Below are 21,081 nucleotides of genomic sequence, written 5' to 3'. Positions count from 1 at the left end.
TGATGTGCAAACAGCGGACCTTGACACGTATCTCGGTATATACCTGGGAGGGAATCTCCCGAACCCTGCAAAACTGGGTCACCGTGCGCAAGGACAACCGGAGCGGGTCACCGGGATTCGAGAGTCGACAGGACCTAGTTCACGGTCGCCGCGGAACAATAGCCGTCGAAATTTACGGGGATGATTTAAATCTAAACACGAGTCTTCTCTGAATTTCTTGAAGAAATCAAAGCAATTTATCAAGGAATGCGGAAGTTTTTCCCAATAAAGTTTACAATTTTAGTTACGATGATGGGATTGCGAGATGTGAGTGTTTAGATCCTTCGAATCCCAGGTTAAAATACAGCGGTTGAACTCACAGCGTAAAATCGTTCGATGTTTCTCGCGTCGACGTCATCAGCGAGAAGTATTTCGGATCGTTTTCTTCCATGAAATCGAGCAAAAAATGTCAGGATGTGCCAGTATTCTTAAACCGTCGTCGATCGATTCTGCTTTCGGATTTTCTACTCGAATTAACTGAAAAACAAAATTATGAACTATTTATATAGTCCCACGATTTATGAACACTCTATAAAATGAAAGTTGTAAAGTAATTGCAGAGCCGCCCTGTGTTTGTTTCTCGATAGTTAGTTTTACGAGGGAACACGTAACGAGGCTTGCGACAATTAGAAAAAATTCCACAATATCCACGTTCGGACGATACGAAACCTCGGAAAAGCTTTAACGATCGTAATTAAGGTTTCTAGACCACGAATATAATGGAAGAATTATCGAATAAGGATAATGCAGGAGATATGATGCCGTGCAATTACTTTATTCATGACGCATTTGCAAAGAGCTATTAAATTATTCATTATCAAAAAAAAGTGTTTAACATATATATTTAAAATATAAAATTTGTATAATTATAATACGTATTATTCAATATATTGTTATGCAATTGTTATTATGCTATCCATATAAATTTTCATTCGTCGCGCGTCGTTGCGTTACTTCGTATATACGTGTGACTCTCGAGATTATTCTCGGAAAGACTCTGAGATCTACTTGAATGTAAATCGATTTTCTTGTTACTGCGATTTTTCGAAATTGTCAACATAAATGAAAGAAAGTGGAATGAAGTGGGAACAAAGGAGGAGACTCCTCTTCTTCCCGATCACGTATCGTAAGCCGAGAAAATTCGCCGTTTCGCTTTCGCATAAACTGGAGCAAGGTCCACGACCATCTTTATCTAGCAACATTTTTCGATGTGGCTACATTTTCGATCGTGATGATACTTGAAGACGAAGCCGAGGACTTCGCGGCTCAAGCACGCGTTGGTGGCTATCCTTCGGAGAATATTCGCACGTGTCTAGAATTTCACTGTTGTCGTTTACTGTCCGTTTCGCGATAAGTGAAGAACGCGCATTGCCGAGAATATTTCATCCGAGAGACCGCAAACATTATTTATTAGAGAGACGCAGAAGAAATAATATCAAAAACGTTAATATCAAATTAATATTAGCTCGCGACTCCGAGGTCCAACGTACCCAGTGCGATTTTTCACATTGCTGTAACTTTTTTATAATATAATTTAAAAACTTGAATTAAAGTTAAAAATAATTCTAACTATCCATAGATATGATAAGTCTGCAGGGGTAATTTTTTTTATTATTCTCGACGTGAGAGTGCACGATAATTCAAAGGAAGTATCTAAAAAAGGTATCTGGTATAACTAACTCGTAGTTTTTATAGTGTTCTGGGTATCTTCTTTTTTTTCATTAAATATACGTTTACTTATATACTTATTAAATATACGGGATTCGGATAGTATAAAAGTACGTGCATGAAATTATGGAATTAAAAAAATTCATTTCAGTATAATGTATACGCATAATTACGTGCAGTGTAATATTCTGTCGTCTTTTGCATATTAACGCGCGCAGACACTGTGAAACTTCTGGGATTCTTGTTGAGGTTCGTGCTAATTCAAAAATTTAAAATCCTTCATTCTCCATTTTATATTATTCAAATAATGACATTTTGTTCATTAGTTGTAAAATCATAATATGCTGATTTTTCAAAAATGGGTTTTTATTTTAAAATAATTAATTTTTGAAGCGATTTATATTACTATCCTTTTTGCTAGTTTAAACGGACAGCTAAAAAAAACCCAACGTTTTTTGCCTGAAATAAAAAAATTTGAGAATTTTTTAATTTCTTTAATCAGACATTTTTTGTAAATTTTGACAATGACATTTGTTTAAATGGTTGTAATTACTTGAAAATAAAATATTTTCTATTTAATTTCAGTTTATTTATCTTTGTCTTACTCTGGTTTGGTTTCCGCACATGCTAAGCTAAAAAATGTGCTTTCAGTTCAGAGATATAGCGTGACAAAGTTGCAGGGTTCCACAGACTCCGGTATCCGGGGAGGTAACTAAAAATACGTGTAGCGAGCTAGGGTTACAAATTATACATTCTATTTAGCAATCATTGTCTTATGTATAAACAAGAAATTATCTACTTGCTTGCTTAATTTTAGTAAAAAATATATATTAATTTTTATTTTAATACTATAATAGTCATCTAAACATATATCTCAACATTACACATCACAATAAGATTGTTTTTGTATTAACAATGTTAGAAAATTCTAATTTTTGATTTGAAGATGAGCTATTTTCCATCTCATATTTTCCCTTCTCAAATTAGATTACTTCTCATTATTATTGAATAATGAGAATATATTTTTCCCGAAGAAACAATATAAAATTTTTCATAACAGCAAGCTATATCTGTTTAATCTAATTTCAATATTTAATACTTTGAAAATAATACATGTTCTCAAAACACGAATGTTCTTTTATTCTGTGCAGAAGCTTGAAATTTACACATTAATTCATTTAATTGTCATGGCGTTTGAAGTATTAAAACATATTTTTCGTTTATTTTTAAATGTTGTGCAACTTCAAACATTATTTACAATTGCAGAACAATAGAAGTTTGAAAATGCAATAGTAACAATCATTGCATTTTCACAGGTTATAACGTAGTCAATGCAACGGTTCGCGCAATAAAATGATACAAATTTTTATCACGCAACAAATTTTTATCACGCAACCCGTTAAACGAGTTTAAACAATACACGACACTCGTAGAACATTTCTGCAATAGTTCTTGCATCCACGTGCAGCTTTCACGTTTATGTACTGGTCATATGCGCGGACTTGCTCCGGTAGAATTAAGCATTCTCTTTCGGAAGATTTATTATACACGTTCTTGAAGCTTGATATTTTGCAGAAATGGATGAAAAGGGAATAATTAAATGAGATTTGATGCTAGATTTGGAAAGATGTTTTGCGACAAAAGGTAATAACAAGAATAAGTTGAGCGCAAAAGTGATACTATAATCACACTTGAAAGGACGCTCGCTCGATTAGCTCTCCATTCCTTCGGTAATTATAACTTCCATAAAAATATCTTAAAAGAAGGATCGTAGGCGGTGCAATTATTCTCCACAAATGGCGCAAAGTGTCAAGCTCGCACTGCCATTACGTTCTGCATATCCTCCACAACGTGGAGGAAACGCCGTCGTCATCATCAACGGCGGCAATTATTGGACGCGCTAATTAGACGAGTTTTCATCTAATATGCGTGGGCAAGAGGGATGGCATAAATAGCAGCGTGATCCTCGAAACGTGACTCTTAAGGATATTTCTGCTATCAGCGATTGAGGACTTTGCCTCTGCGAAGATACGACGGAATTATCTCTATAGTTTTAAGTCTTATATCTGAAAAACTGCGTGTTTTAGAGGATTAAATTCTGCAAATTGTATTTCAGCGGATCAGCCTACGAGGGGCAATGGCAGAATGGCAAGAGGCATGGCCTGGGCATGGAGACCCGTGGCCGTTGGCTTTATCGGGGAGAATGGACTCAGGGATTCAAGGGTCGCTACGGGGTTCGGCAGTCTACCACCTCCACGGCGAGATACGAGGGCACGTGGTCCAGCGGCCTGCAGGACGGTTACGGCTCCGAGACTTACGCCGACAGCGGTGAGCCCCGACTCTATTTGACACGTTCACGATCAACGTGACTTTTTTCTGTAACTCTTTGAATGCGCCAGACGTCAGTTAAATAGACAGACAAAGAGCGAACTCTCTTTTATACCTCCCCCGAGGTTGAAAACGTATTTCCTTTTTTAAAGGAGGAAAGGGTTTTGTCATTTGCATCATTGTCGCATTAGGTGCTTGTTAGTATCTTGATCGGTTAGATAAATCAATTTACGAGGGAAAATAAAAATTAAGGCAATTTTTAAATTACGCGGTAACTGGAACAGGCTATTTGGAAAAAGTGATATGTTCAATTGCTCACAGTTAATTCTATTAAAACCGTTGTATTTTGCATTCACTTTTTTCCTCGTATTATTAAATTGATTCACCAATTTAATACCGCGATATCACTAGTCTTGTTCAACTTATAACTGTATTTCAAAACCGAAAATTTATTCGACGCGCGATTTCGTGAATACAAAATGTATATAAAATTACACAAGAAATTTCAGCACTAAGATTTAGCAACGATCTTTAAGATCGTTCCTTCAACGATTTGTATTTGTGTTTTCACATATCGATCTAGGTGCTCTTATTATTATGACATTTTTTTATGTCTTATTTTTTATACAAAAGTAATTTTTATATATAAATGGTAACTTTATATATAAAAAATAATTTTCTAGAAAATTTCATATAACGGAAAAGAGAATGTTTCGGAATTGTAATTATTATATCTGGTTTCCTTATTTTCTAAGAGCAGAATGCAGTTTAAATAACAAAGTTGAAATAATTTCTAGGAATATATAAGCTAATAAAATAACGTTTGCGTGCCGATACAGTTTATCCGTATCGATTCGTAACAACAGTTGGTTAATACCATGTGTGTGAACACTTATATATATTACAATATACTTTTATTCGGTGTTGCGGTCGCACGAAGTTCGGCTTTATTGATTTCGCATTAAATGTGATTGCCGTTAATAAATCGGCAATTTCACTCGCGAATGGAATATTTTATTGAACGTCGGAAATTCTCCTAACACAAATCCGAGATAGCTGGCCTATGAAGCGCGACACCGTTAGTAAATAAATCACGGAGTTCTTTTAATAAAGCTTCGCGGGGCTGATTTGGGGCTGCGATAAATAAACAAAACAAGAAACGGATGTAGCAGAACGCGTTGTCGATTTCGCATTATTTTGCCGAGTTCTTTGCTTGCGACAAGATTGACGGCAACATGGCACAATTGTGAGATGCGTCTATAAAAATTGATGCGGTATTTAGGGAGTGATCCTCTTCTTCGTTTCGTAAATTCCTCTGCTTACAAAGATGTCATTACCGAATGGAGTGTAGCGGAAATTTTTACTTATTAATCCTTACAAGGACAATCAGACATATAGGTTCCATCTTTTTTTCTAAATCTTTTTAACATTTTTTTTAACATTTAACTAGTAATATATAATGATATAATTTATTCATTTAATAACCTAAAACCTGAACTATAACAATTTTCTAGTGATATTTTAATCAACGAGAAGCAATGTTTTTAATTATAAAATTTAAACAAAAAAACGTGAATTTTTTGAATTACTTGTCGTGCATGTAAACTACTAAGGTTAAAAAACTATAAATTATCATAAATGCAACAATTAAGCACACTTTAATTTTCAATATATAATTTATTAAAAAATTTTTACATATTTGTTTTTAAAAAAATGTCCGCTAAGTAAAATCATTGAAAGTGCTTCTTTTTAGAAAAAAAACTGGTTTATTGTGAATAGATAATAAAACATTTTTTTAAAATCACTTTTTATAATAATAATAAAATTTTTATAAAAAGATAGAATAAATTAAAAAATACAAAATTCATTAAGGATGTATAAGATATTTCTCAAAATATTAAGAAGATTGTGAAGAAGTTACAGATGGTTTTATATTGCTTTTGAAATTAGAAAAAATTTGGTGGCAATGTTCTATTTGGATTAAAAATTATTTCAATAAGAAGTAAATATGTGCTTTAATAAAGATATAGTCAATAACGAAATAATGAAATAGGAAATAATGAAAAAAAATTTGAATTTTTTATTTAAGTACTTTAAATATTTAAGATGATTTATGTAAAGTTTCATTGCAATGCAAAGATCAATTTTATAAAATAAAAAGGTTATTTCTTTATTTATTTACAAAATAATTAAACAAACAATTATAATAAAACTTTGTATAAATTATCCTGAATACTTCAAATTCTTATAAGAAAAAAATTATGATTTTTCTTAACGTTGTAAGAATTTGCAATAGCAAATCCAATCTAGTAGTCATATTTTTTGTAATAGTGATTATTTTTAATAAATTTATATTTTTGAAGTTTTTTTTGGTAGTTTATTATAAATTTAAACTTGAGAAATTTAAAATGTATCCAATATGGCATTTTTTATTTTGAATTTCTAATTTCTACTTTGAATTCTTTTTACTTTAAATTTTGCGACTCATAAAAAACATATAAATAAAAACATCAATAAAAATCCGTACAGTAGAAAAAATATGTCCTGTAAAGGTTAAAATGTTATATTATTGGGTCAGAGCAAAAATCTTGATCCTTTTTGGTATTGCTTTTAGTGTGTCAACACTAGCGGATATTACAAAAAAATATATATTGAAAAAAATAAGAATTTCTGTTAAGAATTTCTGTTTATTACAAAAAATTGGTTCTATTTGAGTTATTTACAGTTATCTAATGTTATCTAGTGGCAGCAAAGATGAGTGTAAGAAAAGAACAATTAAATGTGATCATGTATGTATAAATTGCAAAAAGAGACAAAAATAATATACGATGATGTAAAAAAGTTTGTAATATATGAATTTAGAAAAAAAATTGTTTTTTACAACATCCAGTATTTTTGTTACTTTCCAAAACTCGTACATTCTAATTCTCGCACACAAATATTCCTTTTGCAATATTTTGAGAGAACGGGTTCTTTCATTGCTGTAATAGTTGCTTGTTAGCATCATTATTACTTAATTGTCAATTTATTTTTATATTATTTGATATGATTTATAATTATTTGATTATCAATTTAATATTGTGATATTCTTCTATACTTCTTGTTCAACTTAAAACTGTATTTCAAGAATGGTGCGTAATTTGATAAACTTGAAAATGTACATAAAATTATACAAGAAATCAAGAAGATCCAGCTATGATCGGATAAGATTGTTCTTTAATTAGTTGCATTTTCACATATTGGTCCACAGTTTCCTATTATTATTCTTTTTTAAGCTTATATAGAATACACGGAAAAAAATAATTTTAAAATTGCCTTTGCTATTGCATATTTGTAGCGACAAAATTTAGTTGACACAGCCAATTTTGAAGATTATTCGTTAGTAGAGGAGAATGTATTTTGTTGCTAAAACATAAAAAAATTTCTGAGTATTTGTCTTTACAATTAAAATAATTTGCTGTTAAATCAGAATGATATATTCTTAACAAATATTTTTGCTATTTGAGCAAAAATTCTATTGCTCGTCAAATGAATTTGTTCCTACAACAGAATAACTTTTATTTTTAACTCATTTATAGCAAATATTCCTTTGCTATCCATATAATAACTAATAAATTTTACTACAGCAGCATAAAACCTGCTATGCTAGCAGATTATTCCTCTTCGTGTAGCAATGTAAATAAATAAAATGGCATCAACTTTGTTTTTTATAGACAGCTCTTGGAGTAAGTTCTTTAATAATATATGGTTCACCAGTAATATCTGTCAGTTGATATGCTGTAACAAGAGTAACCCGAGTAGAAATGTATCTCTAGTCGATCTGATTCAGAATCTAGTGGCTAGCTATAATTAGATCAGATTAAGTTTTCTGACTCGTCACTGGTTAGTTGCTGAATACAATCAATTTTTGTATGCAACTGTCAGACATAACTATCTAATCACTATATCAGAAAAAAATAATATCAGACGGTGTGTTTTAAAAAAATAGAAAATCCGATCACTGTTAAAAAATATATATAATCCAACATTTTTATTATAGATTGGTCAGCAGATTTAGATTGAGATTATCTCATTTTGTAAAAAAATTTAATGACACTAAAAATATATATAATATGAATTATAAATCAATATTAATTTAGTCTAATTCTTGCACGCTGAATGAATAATAAGACACGACAAAAAGATGATATGAATAGTTCAGATTAGATAAGTTCTCTACTAAGAGAAACGAGCGTCACATTACCAGATAGCAGCTATGTAAAACAACTTTTTATCTCATAGTTAAACAAACGTGAGATTTAATTTTTACCAAGGGACATGATCTCTCCCAAAAGCGTCAAGACTTTTGCACTCACCTAATACGTAAAACAAACACTTCTTTTTGATCGCGTCGCAAATTGTTCTTACGTATACAGTGAACCAATCCTGGCAAGGTCGATTTACTTTTTATTGTTGGAGATGAAGCTTACAGGGAAACGTAATCGCAACAGATACCGTCGCTCGATCGATATCGCTTGCGAAGGGAAAGTTTTCTCGAGGTGCGCTAGGATTGATGATACTGTTGCCCGACGATTGCGACGTTCCTGAAAATCGATGCGACCTTCGACAGATTCCTCGGTCTTTACAACCTGTTTACTCGCTCCTTTTTTCCTTTCGATTGGATGTCTTCCTCTCGCACGACGCGACCCTTCATCCTTGGGTTCTCGAGCAGCATCATAAAATTCAATACATCTCAAACGTCGTTAACCGATTCCAGTCGTAATTTCTCCGCTGTTGAATTCTAATTTGCCGAATTCAATTAACTCGCCGCGAAATATCATTAGAGTTTTTTTGTTTTTTTTTTTTTTTTTTTTTTTTTCCGTACTCGCCCCAGTTACGAATAAACGGCACGGCCGTTAAGCGGAATCGCACTCCGGCCGACGAGGAAACAGGACTATTGTCCAGCCGATCGATTATCGCTGATGAAACATTATAAAGTATTCATGTGCTATCTACCACGAGAGATCGCGGCGTTGCGCACACTCGCGTAACGTAAAATATATTACCGGCGGTATTAATTAAAGCGCGATATTGCGACTCTCTCAGAAGGGAGAACCACTGACGTTTTTCTCGCGAGACAAACTCGCGCGGAATATTACGGCTTCGCGACGGATGCCGGATCTCAGCGAGTTGCGAAGAGATTGCGGGCAAACCAAATGGAAAATCACCCCGCGCGGCTCCGCCTCGAGTTTCGCCGTTATTCATCTCTTCGCGGGGGTTGGGCGGGGCGGGGGGGAGGGAGGGAAGGGTAACGAGATACTTCGAAACTGCGCGTAAACCCGGGGGACGATTCTCGCGGTTTCGAGGGAGACGATCGTGGAACGTAAGCAAACTAAAGAAGCACTCGCGTGCTTCTCGGCGCGCGGATATTCTTTCCCCCTTGATGAGTTTATTCCCGGCATTTCCACGTGCTGGCTCCGCGCTCCCGATTGCCCGACCCATTGAAAATCCTTCGCGCGGAGGCAGCGGAATTCAGAAACTGGAAATGCTCTGACACGGCCGCGTCACGTCGAACACGCGTGCGTACATTATGCTCGCGCAAAAATAGCTCTCACGTCCCGATCGCTCGACGCGAATCAGTCGACTCGATATTTATCGAGCGCCACGGGTCACCCGATCGGATTTAATGCTTTACAGTTGGAACGCCTCCTCAATGAATCACCATGAGTCTCCCCGTCGCTCTCCTTCCGCTGGATTCGCGGTCGATTTAACCGTTTTCTTTGTTTTTCTCTTTTCTTCCGCCACGTAAAAATGTTTCCCCCGAGGTACATCTGTCTTCCAGGATAACATATATCCTTTATTATTGTTCCGTTACAATTTTCCGAAGATGGACCGGCGTAGCACCTGAAAATACGGCCGGCCTGACCGTGCGCGGTCTATATAAAGCGCCGAGAAACATCGGGCAGAACGAAGTACGATAAAATTTATCCGCTACTACCGGCCGCGCTAGCTCCCTCTCATTCTCTTCCGAATGTTTTCTCCTCTCGCCCTTTGCAACGGAGATAAGTGAAGTGCTGGCGCTATTTCGACGCGGAATCAAACCGGCACACGGCGGAGGAGTCTCCTATCGTGAATGGACCGGACGTCGAGACGTCCGTATCGCGAACGAATGCGGTTTATGTACGCGCCGCGCCGTGAACCAGAATGTACAGCCCGAAAACTTGGCCGAAAATGAGTAGGAATAATTGCGAATAGATTGGACGATTTTCAATCACTCGGATCTTTTCGAGGAAAAAGTGAGCATCCCGTTGTCAAACGATTCGTGCTCATTTATCCCATTCTGCGGGAAAAATTAGAATAATTTGAAGTACTTTGGATTAATCTTCGGTTAGAATAGCGCTAAATCATCTCAATCACCCTGCGGGGGCTCAATCATTCTTTTATCCAAATTGTCTAACGACTAATGAAACGACTAATTTATCGTCAAGCACGTCGCCATCTCAATTTACTTCATTCGTTTCGTTGAACACGTGTTTCATTGAAGATTACACTGTGGCACAAAAAAAGGTGACATGTTTTTCGATTCCCGGAAATTGCGGAAAACTGCGAATTCGATCATTGACAACTTTTACCAACTAGACTTCAATTACGTTCATTTCAACAACTTGAGGTTTTTAGATTGTTGAATATAACTCTAATGTAAAAATTGACAAATTCAGTATGGCGAATGTCAAAACTGAAAAATCTCCGGATTATTGCAAAAAATGTATGTAAAATAAAAGTCTTTTATGACACAAAATACAAATCTGATGTCAAAATTGCAGCTTTCCGCAATTTACCCATTTATCCATATTTTTAACCATGAATATCTTACTGACCATAGCCGATGCCAAAAATTCCTTTTAAGGATTGACAGCCTAACTACATACTTAATTTTGATTGCAGTCGAACTTCTTCAGCACGTCACATTTCGTAGTTATAATGTGACAAAATTTATAGAAATAGTCTTTTTTGCAACTTTTATTACAAATTTCTCTAAATTTTGACGTGATGGTACAATTTGGACAGAGGATTCGTATTTAAACAGCTGATTTCGTTCCGGGGTTCTCTTTTGTGCCACTGTATTAACAGATAGAACGAAATTATTCTTTTCAAAATTTTCTAAATGCGAACACGTGATGAAGAAAAGCTCGGCCGACACAGAAACATGCTGTAAATTACTTGAATTAAGTAATTTACATATATTTCAAATATTATTTTATAAGTTCATATATAAATAGATTATTCTAAGCCAATTATATCATAAGCATCAATTATTCAAAATATATTCTGAATCATATTAATTTAATATTTTAAACAAAAATGTAAAATTAAAACAAAAATTTGATTTGTTTATTATATTTGACTTTTCGATAAAATTTTATAATATCTTATAATATTCTTCGAAAGAGTTTAAATTCTTTTTTTGCACATAATAATAAGTTTTTATGAAATTTGTGATGAATATATTTTTAGACTGTTATAAAAAAAATCATTATTAAAGATAAACGTATTTAGAAGAAGAAAAATAAATTGAGTAATCTCTTTTTTTAGAAACAGAATTTTATGTGCGTACATGTCCAGTATTTTTCTGTGTGTGAAATCGACGATATCATATTGGATTAAAATTGGTTAATTATTTAAAGTACTCGTTATTTCTTTGATGCTTCTCTGTTGAGCGCAAATTCTCGTATCAGATAATAGAGGAAGGTCATCAATATCGACATACCACTTTGTTTCTGGATTATAGAGGAAAGTCACTAATACGATAGCGTACCACATTGTGTTTGAATAATATTACTTAAACAAAAGCCAAAAATAAATCTTTGAAAATATGAATACAAGCCAGAAAGTATTTATCAGATGATATAGCAATTTTTATAATACCGTTTCGTATTTTGTAATAATTAATGTTTCCGCAACATAACGCAAAAAGAGCATCGGAGAAATTGGGGCACAAAATTGGCACAGTAGACAGTAATGGTAAAATTGAGACACGAACCCGTAGGGAAGGAGTTTTATATATATATATATATATATATATATATATATAACTATAAAATAAATTAATAAACTAAATAATAAAATATTTTTGTACAACCAAGTTTATAAAATTAAAAGGCTAAGATTGAACCCTCTCTTCATATGTTTTTTTAAAGTTTTTTATTAGTGTGAATATGTCGCGTCATTGCTATTTTTCCTACCTTAAGATATTTAAAAAAAATGTAAAAAAATTCATGAATCATTGTTGTAACTAAAGATGTTGTAGTTATTCTCACGGAGAAATATATCGGTTTACTCTGCAAAGCATTTTTATGTTTCTCACCGCAAGAAAAATATGAAAAAAGAAAATTATTAACAAAATTATAAATAAAATAGCTTTAGGAAGCTAAGAATGTAAAATTAAAAATATTTTAATATTATCAATAATGCACTTACTATTGTTTAAACTATGCAATTTGCAAGAGGAAATAGTATAAATTTTATTCTCACTTTTCAAAAATCTATTTTTAGGAGATTTTATATTAAAAATTTTAAAACAAGTTATGAATATATGAATTGCAGATTTTTATTTCTTTAATTATCTAAGTAATTTCTATTTTTATCAGTATTAATATAGTGCAATATTTAGTTTCTGTAAAAAAAAAGATGCCGCTTTAGTATCGAGCTTTATGCCAGTATTGATAACTCTTCTCTATTTCTTAAATTAAAACTGAAAATAAAACTTTAATAATATAAATACAAACTACAAAGTATCTTCTATTCCTAAGATAATTATATTTATTTTTTATAATATCGTTTGAAATTTTGCAATAATTAAGTTTGTCAAAAGATAAGCAAAAATAAGCGTTTGACATAAAGAATCCCAAAATCGACATATCAGGCAGAAATACTACATTTTCCTTTTGTTTTTTTTCACATGAGTCATTTGCATAAAATACTTACGAGTTAATGTATGTACAAGAAGTCCTAGAAGCCTTTCACTTCGATGTAGAATGTTTTTTTGTCTCTTTATACAAATACTTTTTGTTGTTCTGTAAGACATATGTATAATGCGATAACATATAAAGATTAGATTAGATTATTAACTTAATAGATGGAACTCATAATGTACCTTTTATTCTATCCTATATAAACTGTAAGAAAGTAAAAACCATGTAAAGAAAGTATATGTACTCGTATATACATCAATTTACGTTACACCCCGAATATTTTTAAAACCGCATGAAAAAAATAAGAAAAAGAAAAAATATAAATAAAACAGTTTGAGAAAATATGTAAAATTGTCTAATATTATGAATAATACTAATTATTGTTTAAACTATGCTATTTGCAAAAGAAAATTACAAGAATATTGTTTTCGCATTTAAAGAATTTATTTATGACTGTTTTTATATAAAAACAAGCCAAAGATATATAAATTGTAGGTTGCTACTTTCTTAATTATCTAACCAGATCATGTCAGTATTAATAAAGTTTGTAGCCAGTATTAACAATGTTTATTTTCTTCAAGAAATGAGAGAATGTTGTTTTAGTTAGCAGATTTCCCGGTAAAAAACTAAATGTAAATACAATAAATTAACAATAATTTATAATAATATAATAATAAATTATTTAGATAATTAAAGATTTTATTCATAAATGTAAAATTGATAAATCAAAGAAAAAAGTATAAATAACAATAACTATACAAATAAGTATAGTTATTGTATTATCAATAATTATAAATATTATATAATAATAATTAATAAATAATTTATAAAATAAATATAATTAAATGAAAAAATAATTAATTGAAGATAATATAATAAGTATTGAGAAAAATATTATAAATTATAATGATATATATTATTATATAATATAATATCATAAATAATGATTATAGGAAATTAGGTGCAATCATTATATATAATTATATCTCGATCTATAATTATACATATTTTAATATATATGAACATATTTATAATAGTATATCATTATATAAAATTATGTATAATTGTATACAAACAATTTTTTACCATGCTACATCGGTATTGGCACAACTTTGTTCTATATAGGATAAATTGGCCACACGGAAAAGATGACTATAATCTGTAATTTATCCAATAATCGCTTAATAATGCATTTTTATAGTCATTCTAAAAGCTAATAAATATTTACAGTAATTTATATGCGTACATGATTCGAAATAATCTTATTCTAAATATTATATAATACTTTTACTTTTGACAACCTGCAAACTTTTGCGTCCTTTTGTGTCCTTTAAAATCTGCTATAACGTCGAATAAATTGCAGTTAAACTATTATAATCAACGTTACGAATATAATAAAGAAACCTAAATTGTAACGTGACTTATAATTTGTACTTTTACATTTTCACTATTTATTTAAATACACTATGATCATCTTTTACTTACAATTCGGGCAAGATGGTCCACTTTGTTTTTTCATACACTGTTTTTTTTTAATTATAAAAATCTGTTACATTTCCTTATTTTAAAAAAGAATTATAATTGTTATGTTATTATTGCAATATCAGATTTTAATGTTTATATTACTATTGCAATGTTATAATTACAACAGTCATATATAATTATATACATACATTTAAGATATATATACGTGTTTATACTAAATGTATAAAATTACAAGGTTTATTTATCACTTTATAGAAAATGTTACATTCATTTTTAACGTGTATAGCCAACTGTCTTATAATATTACGGTCATCTTTTCCTTACAAGTTTGATAAGATGGACAATGCATATGTTATAATATTTTGAGATAATATTAAATTTCTAATAAGTGTTTTCTCTTTAAATTCAACAGCATTATTAACTTTAAGATTCAGTGAAGTGATACATCAAATATTACTAAAAAAAAATAACAAAAATAAAAATGTGTTTTTTGCATTTTAATAAGCTATTGCCATCTTACCCGAACCCTATAGACCAGTAGTTGAATGTTCCCGAAAAGATTTCCGAAGATCCAGATTTCGTGACGCGAGATAAGAAGGGGGAAGAGACGGAGGAGGCGACCGTGCAGCAAGGTGCAGCACGTGTATGCACATCGCGTGGAAAAGGGCGAGTCCACGTAAACACGATGAGCGTTTCCCATCCATCCTGACGCGCGCGCGGGCGCGCCCAACTTTTCCGCGAAGGCGCCGCGCCGGTTGGTTCACCTCCTGATTTGAACCTCTCCGCCGCTGGTCAAGGTCACCCGCAGTCTAACCCGCCGCTTCTACCAGCAGCGGTGAGCGGCGTCGTGTGCAGAGCACGGCTCTTCTACGCGTTGAAATAAAATCTATCCCTCCTATCCGGCCCGCTCTTTAGCGCGCGCTAATTCGCGCAGCCGTCAACGGCGCTCTGCTTTCCTTCCTCCACTTAAAATTCCATTATCCAGGGCGGACGTCTCCGCGTGCCCGTTTAGTTACGGCCTACACATTTATTTTGCCAGCCCCTCCGCCGACTCTCGGTCAAACGTGCATCCCCGATACATTTTCCGTCACGAATTTCCTCTGGTTACTTCACATCACCAATCAATATTTACAATCCGCAGTAAGCCCTGGAGTAATTCGTTCATTTTCATTCATGATCATATTTACGTAACATCCATAATGACTAAATTAATCCAAGTGTGCGTTATTATTTAATTTCCACGTAATTCATGGGGCGGAGATGAGAAACATGGACGCGGAAGGGTCTTTTGAACATTTAAGTTGTTGCTGTCATTAACAGAGATTTTTGGATAAATTTGAATGCCGATAAATTCGAACGAGCTGAAATTGACTGACAATGAGTTTTACACTTTTCGAAAGAGTTTCGCAAAAAAAAAGCGAAAAAAAGCTCTCGTTGATCGCATAGACGAGCATAGATTACACGCTTTCTATTATGTACTCCCACGCACTCTCGCTCTTCTTTTTAACGCGCAACAAAACGCGACACGCGAAATCGCGATGCAATAAACACGTCGACGATCGTGCAAACATCGACGATCTGCGTTTCGCTGTGTATCTTTTTGACGCAACCGTACCGACAGTGTACGTCGTTCGAAATGCCACGTTTATATTTTGACATTTCAACGAGCTCGAATTGCCACGGTTTTACACTCTTCGAAAAACTCTCGCGATATGTCGTCGCGCGTGATTTCGCGCGCGCGGCTGCCCTCGATCCTCGAGCGCCCCTGTTCAAATTGACGAATATACAAACCGACGCGACGTTCGTGCTTATCATTTAATTGCATCGCTTTACAGCGTGGCGAGTAAATTGCATAATCATTACGCAACGATAATATCTTTCGTCTCGTAATTACATCTCGAATGAGTGATTGTCGTTACAGCCGTAATTCCAGTCGGCGGTAATTAATTTAGAATTAATACAATTACGAGCGGCGGGTGCCACTCCTCGCTGTGCAAGCCGCGCGCCATATCCGGTTATATATTTGTTCGACGGAAAGAAACCTCTTCTGAAACAGCCACACGTGGACAACGGCCACGATCGCGCGCCCCCGAAAGTTGTTTCCTGCCGGAATGAATTATTTCCTCCGCATGTATATAAGAAAGGCCATCCGGCTTTTAACCGCAAATTAACATACCTCTTTAACGAGGCCTTTGAAAAATGTGCGAGCTTTCTCGAGGCGCGTGTGCGCGAGTGGCGGAACTGTCTCCGAGTTGATAAACGCCACCCTGGTTGATACCGCGAACCACGGCGAAGGGGAGCAAAACGACGAGATTTATCGGCGCCGAGACACGGGGATCAACGCGCGCGCAATTGTTGTCCTTTAATTAAAGGCTCCGGAGGCTAAAGGGTATCCGTGGGAGCAGAAGTATCGCATTTCGGTACACGGACGCTGTACAAACAACACAGTGGATTGGAGCAATATTGCCGCAACCTCGCAATATTGCATATATTATACTGCAATCCATACAGCACCGATTATTGCGAAAAGTTTCGATATCTTTCACACTTTTTGGTGTGTAATTCTGGAAAAATTTTGTAAAATATTACAACAGAAATGTTTTCGAAAATCACAGATTTTCACACAGGAGAAATTTGAAAACACCTAGTTGGAACAGAAAGTCATTATATGATATGAAAATAATATCAAAATGCACTTTGAAAAATGTTTCTATAACATTTCGATACGCTGAAAACGTCTATGTTGTCCGTTTTCTTCCATCACCTTTCACATTTTAAAAAATCGCAAAAACAATTCTTTTTCGAACTTGATTTTTTATGATTTTTTTCTGGCTAAAGAAAAAATGATAGCGAGGTCAGCTTTGCGGTATTTTACACAGAAATGTTCTCACAATACTGAAAATATTTTTTTACAACTTACAAAAATGTTTTATGCAAACCGTAAACAAAAAACTGATAAAATCGTGAAAAATGGTAAAAAAAAAGATAAATTTTGAAATATAAAACCAAATAATTAAAAAAAAATCTTAAAAAATATTTGGCCATTTATGTTAATAGCTGCATATTTCTAGTTTAAATCTTTTTTGGAAAAATTAATTACTAACTATTTCTTAAAGTTATTGAACGGTATTACCTGCGGTGCGCGATCAAACTTGAAAAGACGTCCTCTCAAGTCTGATCCTCCCCTCTACAACATTTGCAGTAATGTTTTAACTTTATATATTTTTTTAATATAGATAACTTTATTTTAAATTAAAAAAAAAAAATGATAAATGTTATCCAAATATGAATTTCAAATTGTTATGCTATACATAAGATACAAATACAAAAATGTTAGGCAAATAAAATATTGTGCTAGACATATTATTTTTTTATCATACATAATTCAGAAGTGAGATTTATATTAAGAGACATACGACTATTAATATTTTAAAAAGATTCAGTAACTTTTTGGCAATATTTCAGAAAGATTGTAGATTTTTTTCAGTAACTTCTAGAGAATATTTCACTTTTTAGATGAAATATTTCTGACATATCTTTAAAAAATTTTATACGAAAATGTAGTAGAGACACTGTAAAGATTTTTTCGGCAATATTCTTTAGTAATGTTATAGCTCAACAAATGCTAAATTCACATAGATATAGAGTAAAAGAGGGAGTCATGGAATACTATTTTGTTTTTTAACAATACTCAGTAAATATTAACGCGACACAATTCTAACTAGTGCTAGTTTATTAGCCACAGAGTTCTATCAATTATCTTATAGGTAAAAGTTTATTGGGTATATAGAACAAACGTAATTTACAATTTATTAAAGAGTGAAGAAAATGCGTTTATGGAATAGCAAGAGGATCATGGAATATTAATATCATGAAAGACACTTTTATTTATAAAATAAAACATAAATTAATGACCTTTTGTTTTACAATAATAAAATTATAAGTGCCACAAAATAAAGTTTATAATAAAATTACGAACTTTTGCTGCGTCGAGCTAGATATAGAATTTGTTTAATTTATATTGTATTACGTAATGCCACAAAATAAAGTTCGTAATTTTATTACAAACTTTATTTTGTGGCACTACGTAATAAAATATAAATTACAAAAATTTTTAAGCCAAAAAATTATTTAAAAAAAAAAGGTTTTTAATAAAATATATTTTATTAAAAATATTTTTTTTTAATAATTTTTTGACTTAAAAATTTTTTTTAAATAATACTTTAAACTTTAAATTATTTTTTGGCTTCTAATAAACATTACATAACTTTTACAATGAGATTGTAAAATCGCAAGAGAGATATATATGGTGGATTACCATAATTACATTTAACATGATTTTATTTACCTAATTCATACACACCTTACGACATACATTAAATTCAATATTATTTGAAATTTACAATCAAGGCTTTCAGATCAGACTAAAAAGTTAAAAAATTAATATGTAATATATTTCTCAAAATTATGTAGAAAGTAAACAACAAAAATTAAAATGTCTGCACTTGCAAAACTGAAATTTAGCTTTTATAAAAATATAACGAATACTAATAGTCAATAATTAATCATTCTACAATATCTAAATAAATTTAGATAACGTAGTAATTAACGGTCGCTCTTAAAATTCAACGCGAATTATACGAAATATGATATTCTATCACTCTAATTATATTCCACGACGACCGTCTTTTCCCTACTGCCATATAAAATAACATGTATATATTATAACATATACATGTGACATACATATATTATATGACATTACAGCTATGTTATATTTGATGTTTGCTGGGCAATGTTTCAAAATTATTGTGATAAATGATATACGTACGTAATGTACGTTTCATCCACAAGCAGTATGCATCATTGTCATCATATGGACGCAGCAGAGTTCTACTTCTCCTTATTTAAAACAAGATAAAATAAAAAATGGAGAATCATGAGATTTTTCACTCACACTCTAATGAAATGATTTCTTCAAGGGGCAAATCCCCAAAATTAAGTTTGAAGACGAAAATAAATGAGATGCATTTTAGTAACAATAAAACTTTTAGTTATTCTGTTTATAAATTAATTAACGGTCATACGATATTCTTAGAAGTTACAGTGTGTTAATGCAATGGCACCTGAAATATTACATCAGAAATATATACTGTAACTAAATTATACCATTTTATCCACTTCTTTAAATACAATTATACTAAACAATTATATTGTAATATTGTTCCAATATTGCATGGCAATATTTCAAAAGGATTTTTACCACTGCTTTAGTGTTGCGGCAATATTGCAGCAACGTTTTGCAACGTTTTTGCAAAGTTGCAATCTTGCAATAAAATATTTCCGCAACGTTTCTGCAACTTTTCTATGTTGTATGAGTAAGCGAAGATGAGCAAGATCGAAAGTATTTCACTTTATTTTCTTTACCGAGCCGCCTGCATCATTGGTCTTTTCTTCTTGGGAGCCGCACCACGTAAGAGAATCGCGCGCAGACACGCGTAGCCTTCGACGAGGTTTCCACGTCGGATGTCTTCTCATAGGTACACACATTTCGCAGTCCTACGTTTCTTTTCCGTCGCGATACATCATCCGCGCGATTTCTGTGAAGCGCCCTATGGATATGAATGGCCGAAAGTAACGAGTGATTCATCGCACGGTGGGGAGATCGTGAACGTGGGATGATCTCTCGCCGTTACGTTTTCACGGCTTGAACATACAGGGGGCAGCTCGTTGCGTTGCTAAAAAAAAAAAAATAATTTATAGACGCGTTTCCTTTTTCTTTCCCTTTTCTCTCCTTCTCCTTCTCACGCAGCTCTCCTCGTCGCGGTTCACCTTAATGCGTCTCCTACGTACATACGCACATACGTATACGCGCATACGTATCGCTCGTTTTAAGCTTCTTGATCGAGTTAAGGCACTTTCCGAACGCCATTCCATTTCTCCCGTGGCACGTGGCCGAGGTATTTATTTATAAATATCAACGCCGACGCGTGCGCGCGTCGATGCGAGCGCGCGAGAACTCGCTGTCGATCGGAGAGCGAGGATGTAGGGTAGACGTGCAACAACATATCTATACCCCCTGCCCCCGTCCTCACCTTAACCCTCCCTCATATCAATCTTTCCAGACCCTCGTGTTTAATAGACTTCTTGAACCGTCCACACGCCTTCCTGATAAATTGCCCGTGACTTGGCCGCGATCTCACGACAGGATGCGCGCCTTCATCCTCGAGAGCTCGCGTCGCACATGCGCGTCGCGCGAGAACTTGCAGGAGTCGCCAGGTATCGCGAAATAATTTATGGGCCAATAATTATTTCGGAGGAATGGCGAATGTCCGCCGCGAGTCGCTTGAATTCGCGCGCGACGCGTCGGAATTTAATTAGAGCGTAACGAGAAGAAAAGCATCGCCGCGCGAAAGGAAGAGAACATGAGGAAAATAGATCGATATCGCAACCCCGAGAACACGAGTCCGGTATCACGCTGCGATTTAATAAAGCGACAAATGTCATATGTTTACATAAAATGACATAAAAACCGTGCGACATAGAAGCTTGCAGCAACATTGCATGTTACGATAACGTAGCAAAGATTTTACTTATGATATAATTTTAG

General features: G+C 33.4%; 1 protein-coding gene across 1 annotated transcript in view; it reads left to right on the top strand.

Moving 5' to 3' along the window:
- The window catches only part of LOC105201711 (junctophilin-1), a 54,262-nt gene that overhangs the window by 5,781 nt on the left and 27,400 nt on the right, over positions 1-21,081 (top strand). The window contains exon 3 of the mRNA XM_039458137.1: positions 3,824-4,035. Coding sequence (XP_039314071.1) covers positions 3,824-4,035 — 212 coding nt within the window. The remainder of the gene's footprint in view (positions 1-3,823; positions 4,036-21,081) is intronic.

The sequence above is a fragment of the Solenopsis invicta genome, chromosome 15 (assembly GCF_016802725.1).
Source record: "Solenopsis invicta isolate M01_SB chromosome 15, UNIL_Sinv_3.0, whole genome shotgun sequence".
Taxonomy (NCBI): Eukaryota; Metazoa; Arthropoda; class Insecta; order Hymenoptera; family Formicidae; genus Solenopsis; species Solenopsis invicta.
Note: the sequence above shows the minus strand (reverse complement) of the source record. Positions and strands in the feature narration are given on the sequence as shown.